The sequence below is a fragment of the Petaurus breviceps genome, unplaced genomic scaffold (assembly GCF_028583685.1).
Source record: "Petaurus breviceps papuanus isolate PSGF00001 unplaced genomic scaffold, PetGlider_PUasm1.0 174, whole genome shotgun sequence".
NCBI lineage: Eukaryota > Metazoa > Chordata > Mammalia > Diprotodontia > Petauridae > Petaurus > Petaurus breviceps.
In genome coordinates this window covers 75,592,447-75,597,655 of record NW_027185761.1, presented here as the reverse complement: position 1 = coordinate 75,597,655, position 5,209 = coordinate 75,592,447, and the positions used below count along the sequence as shown (strand labels likewise).

Below are 5,209 nucleotides of genomic sequence, written 5' to 3'. Positions count from 1 at the left end.
CTCTCTCTCTCTCTCTCTCTCTCTCTCTCTCTCTCTCTCTCTCTCTCATACAGATGGGGAAATTAAAGCCCTGAGAGAGGATCGCCACAATTAGAACCCAAATCTCATCACTACCACGCTGTCTTGGTTCTTTGCTATTACGGACTAACACCAGGGAAATCCTACCCAGCCACGAGCATGAACCCCATGACTCATCACACTCCCAAAGCCACATTCTATGACCCCGCAACTGAATAACTTGCTGCATCAAGAGAGCGCCAAAGGCCAGCACCCCTCCCAAACGCATAGGTAGGGGAACTACTGGGGCTGGACAGGACCCTAGAAGTCATCTGGTCAAACCCTCTCCTTCCTACAAAAGCAGCAGCTGAGGCTTGGAGAGGGAGTGGGCCTGCTGCAACAGCAGCATGTGCTGGCTCATCTCCCCTGAGTTGCACCCGAGCCTCCGTCCTCTGTACCACAATGAAAAAGGACTTTTGGAGAGAAGCACACATCAGGAGCTGGAAGGGGCGGCAGAGACATGACCCTGACCAGAAGCTGGAATGTCCTTGAAAAGGCCTTGTTTTTCTTGCCTTTTCAATGGGTGGGGAAGGGAGAGCAGCTGGAATTGGGGCTTGTCTAATGGTTGGCGGGTCTTTGGCTGAGAACATGTGGTGAGGGGGTCCCTGACGCCCCTATCAGTCCACTCCACCTGAAGAGAGCCCCACTTATTGGGGTTTTTCCTCACACCCTGCCCGACACTGCTCCTGCAGACTCCACTGCCCCAGACTTTGCCTTCTGAGGCCAAGAAGAAGGGCATCCCACTTCCACATAAGGACCCCTCAAAAGCCTGAAGAGAGCACTCATGACCTTGCCAATTCTCCTCCTCTCTCAGTTACCTGTTCCCTAATCTCAAGACCCGGCCCCATCCTGACCGCCCTCCTCTGACCATTCTCCAGCTTTCCCAACATCCTTCCTAAAATGGGATGCCCACAACCGAGCACAAGCCTGCCCTCCCAGTGCTGGACACTGAGCTCCTCTTGTTTTGGGGTTTGGTTTTTTTTGCTTTTTTGGAGAGGGAAGGTAGGACAATTGGGATTAAGTGACTTGCCCAAAGTCACACAGCTAGTTTTTTGTGTTGTGTCTAAGTCTGGATTTGAACTCAGGTCCTCCTGACTCCAGGGATGCTGCTCTATTCACTGCGCCACCTAGCCACCCCTGACCTTCTCTTTATGCAGCTGCCATGTTGGCTTCTTAGGCCCTACTGAACCTACGGTCAATGGAAACCCCTAATCTATTTTAAGCAAACTGCTGTCCAACCATTCCTCCCCATATCTTTGTACTCTGAAGTTGTTTTGTTGAACCAAAGTGAGTTTTTATCTATCTTTCCTAAACTTCCTGTTTTTGGGAGTGGCCCCAAAGAGATCATTCTGGCTGCCACATCTCTCATCCACCACACTCAAACAAGGATGATAAACATTAAACAGGACAGAGTTAAGTTGAGATCCTGGCCTTCGGCCCGTGGTCACATTGAGCCATTAATGCCTATTCTGTGGAGCCAGTCACCCAGCCTTGCCTGTGCTGACCTACTCACGCCCAAGTCTAGCGTGCGTTTCTTCCCTCTTTTCCACAAGAAGAGAATGAGAAGTGTTGGCTGAGATTTTGCTATCATCTAGGCAATCTGTGTCTGTAAGAATCCCCTGATCCACCATTGTAGGAACCCTGTACAACTGGGAAATGAAGTAAGTCAGGAAAGACTTGTCCTGGATGAAAGCATGCTCAGTGCCATCCATCGCCACGTCCTTCTCTAGATGTGGGCTCACCTCACCTGGGACCCAGCACCCCAGAAGTGAAGCCAAGAGTACTGAGTTTGCAGACGCCACTCTCTGCTTTTTTGAAAATCAGGACACCTGCCTTCCCCCAGGACTGGCTGGTCTTTTCGATGAGAGGCCTGGCACCTTTATCTGCCAGACCCGAGGATGGGATTCACTGAGGCCCAGTGTCCAGGACAGATGGCGCTTATAAATCGCCTGGTGCGCCTACCTCTCGGCCATTTTAGCTCTGTCCTTCCCAGGCCAAACACAGTTGTCTTTAGCAGAGAAAAAGGAAGGAAAGTATCACCCGCAGCTAGAACTTCTTGCCATGCTCCTTACCACCTACCTTCCATTCTCCTATTGACACAGTTTGTTTTTTTTTAAGCAATCGGGGTTAAGTGACTTGCTCAAGGTGACACGGCCGGTTATTTCTGGGTGTGGTGCTGAGTGTCTGAGCCCGGGATTCGATCTCCAGGTCGTCCCGACACTGGAGCCGGTGCTCTTACTCGCTGAGCCACCTGGCCGCCCCTGACACATATAGTTTTAAATACCCTGTGCTGCCCAAGCCATACCAAGCTCCTCTACTCTGCCCCATTTCCAGCATCTCAAGCATGAGATGGTTCTCCCAGGACGAAGCAGAAGTGATGTGAGAGGCCCTTTGGCTTTGTCTCTTAGTGAGTGAGGATGATGGGGGGGGGACGACAAAGGTGTGCCTGTAAGGGGGGTACCAGGACAATTAACGCCCCCCCTCCAAAGTATTCATTAATCTCATTTTTCCATCCCTTCCTCATCCCACCACAGTCAACTAGAAAAAAAGTTGTAACCTTGAACCCTCAACCTCCCTCTTGAATGGGCCTTGGCCTGGTTGTAGGACTGTCATTCTGTATGGTTAAGTTAAGCTGCCGAGATATGGCACACTTATCCCATGGCTGTCTGCAGGCCGAGTCTCTCTCCAAGGCCGTTCCCATCCTAGACACATGCCTTGTGCTGCCTGGTGACCCTGCCTATTCTGGTGTCTTCCAGGACCTTCCCTCCCATGCCTGCCATGCATCTCTGTAACCTCAGAGGTGGGATACCAAGCAGACAGAACTAAGAGAGATACTCAAATCTCTACCAAGTCCGTGCCATCTTCAGCATGACTGAGCTTCCCTGATGCAAAGACTGTGACAGAAGAAGTGTGAGCATGGGGAAACACACGCCAAGGCCTGTGAACCTCCATCAAGGACTTGGCCCGAAGAACACTGTGCCCAAGGCATGGCAGACATCCCTGGAGGCAGGGCCAGGGCTGTGCTGCTGCCCTGGTTCTCAAGGTATCTGCCGAGGACTCACGCCTCCCGTGGGCCTTCTGCAATTAAGCCATAAAGTCTTCCATCAACTACACCCCAATGAAGACTCCCTACTTGGGGCATCATCTGATTCTTCCACAAAGCTCTTTGAGTCCCAGAAAGAAAACTCAATAATTAGTGTCTGTCCTTCCTCGGACAAGTCCAGGACAGGCCTGAAGCGACCTTTAGAGAGAGTGACCAGAGCTGGGGATGTCAGTCACTCAGGCATGACTTGGGGGGGGGGGGCGGCTCACAACCTCACCTACAAAAGGAGGGCTGTGGCCTCAGATGTCCCTTCCAGCCTTAAATCCACAATCACACAGCGAGTGAGAGTCAAAGTAGGATCTGAACCCAGGTCTCCTTGGTGCCAATCCTGGCCCTCTGGCCACTGGCCGCTCGGCCTCTCACACTCAGTCAAGGTAGAGGCCAAGGCACCACCCCCCCCAAAGTACAGTAACTGGACATCAAAAGCCCATGGTGTCGTCACTCCAGCTACTTTCATGAAAAAGAGGAGCCTCTCGCCGGCCATCTGATTCAGCATTGGAACCTACAATCGAACTCTCACTGAGCAGCCTGCGGCTGACATCTGCCCTGTGGAGCAGAGCACGACTACCCAAGGGAAAGCCCCACTAATGCCCATTCTTTCTGCCTGCCTCTGCCACCCTCAGCCTGGATCCTGGCTACACCTTTTAGAGTCTCTCAGAGATACCCGAGGTCAGCCTTCAAAGACCTACACAGCTCACCGATCCACACGTGTCCTTCAGAGCCACGCACGACCAGGCCCTAGCCATTTCCACGCCTGGGCTTCGTGTCTCCAGAACATGCTACAGTCTGTCAGTATTTGGGCTGGAAAACAGTGTTTCTGATGTGGCCTGGGCTGCGCAGTGCGGCCTCTGAAGCCGGCCACCATCCGTCCAGAAGGCAGCCCGGGCACTCCCACCGCGCTGCTGCCCCGCGCCCCGGACAGCCAGCTTCTCTATTTCTACAAGGGAGAGTGACGGGACGGGATGCGCGGGGCAGCTTCCAGCCCACGGCCTCCCTAACAGATGAAATGACGCGGTCCCGAGTTTCTGAAAAATCCCCGGAAATCCCCACGAGGCGGCTCTGAAGGCACGCTCTCCTGCGGCGGCAGGGCCGGGCTCCTGGGAGCCGGCGCCATCCAGAACGCCCTCCCAAGGGCCCCGTCATCGCGCTCAACACCCACCTCCGGGGGGCCGCGGCCCGGCCCGGACCACATCCCTCGGGCCGCCAGGCCGGCCCTGGGCCGCACGTCCGCCCTCCGCTCCGGCGCTCCGGGGCTGTCGGCCGGCGGGGAGGCGCCACCATCCCCCGCGATGGCCTCGGGGGGCCGGGCTCTGCGCGCAGGTCTCTTCGGGGAGGCCACGCCGGCCGGCGTGTCCCCGGCACACTCACCGGGCCTGGGGAGAGAGGAGGAGGCCCGCCTTCAGCGCCCGCACCCCCGCCCCCGCGGGAGGGCCCCGCCCCCTCCATCCCCGCCTCTGCGCCCGCCCGGACGCCAGGCAGGCCGCGCTACCTGGGCAGGGGCTGCAGGGGGGCCGCGGTTCGAGGACTCAAGGGAGGCCGAGGCCACTCGAGGCCCGGCGAGGGCAGGGACGGCAGCGGGGCCGGGGGTGAGCCCCAGGCCCGGGCCGCTCTGGGCTGGGGGTCGCGCGGCCCGATGGGGGGCAAGCTGACGTCGGCCGAGGTCATGCCGTGGCGCCCCTCCGCCAGGCTCCCCGGCCGGCCCCGGATGTGGGAGACCCGCGGCCCTGAGGAGGCGCCCTGGGCCCGGCCTCGCAGCCTCCGCTGGCTCGAGGCAGCGGCCGGCCGTGCCCCGGCGCCAGGCCTAGCGCCCTTCTGCGCCTGCGCCGAGAGGCGAGGCCCGGGCCGCGCGCCGGCACCGAGCGGCCCGATGCACATGCGTCGAGGGGGCGGGCGGGAAGCCTGGCCCGCGCCCACTGCGCGTGCGCCGAGGGGCGGTGCGGACTGCTGCGGCTCCGCCCTCCCCCGCGCTGGGGCCGGCTCGGAACGCGGAGCTCCCCACTAGGCCCGCAGGAGAACCCTTCCCGCTCCCCGAGCACCGGCCTCCTGGTC

At 58.1% G+C, this 5,209-nt stretch overlaps 1 protein-coding gene across 1 annotated transcript in view; it reads right to left on the bottom strand.

Annotated features, from left to right (window-relative positions):
- The window catches only part of MINDY4 (MINDY lysine 48 deubiquitinase 4), a 135,371-nt gene that overhangs the window by 111,048 nt on the left and 19,114 nt on the right, over positions 1-5,209 (bottom strand). The window contains exons 5-6 of the mRNA XM_069084589.1: positions 4,650-5,158; positions 4,320-4,533 (exon numbers count right to left, since the gene is read on the bottom strand). Of these exons, the coding sequence (XP_068940690.1) occupies positions 4,320-4,533; positions 4,650-5,158 (723 nt within the window). The remainder of the gene's footprint in view (positions 1-4,319; positions 4,534-4,649; positions 5,159-5,209) is intronic.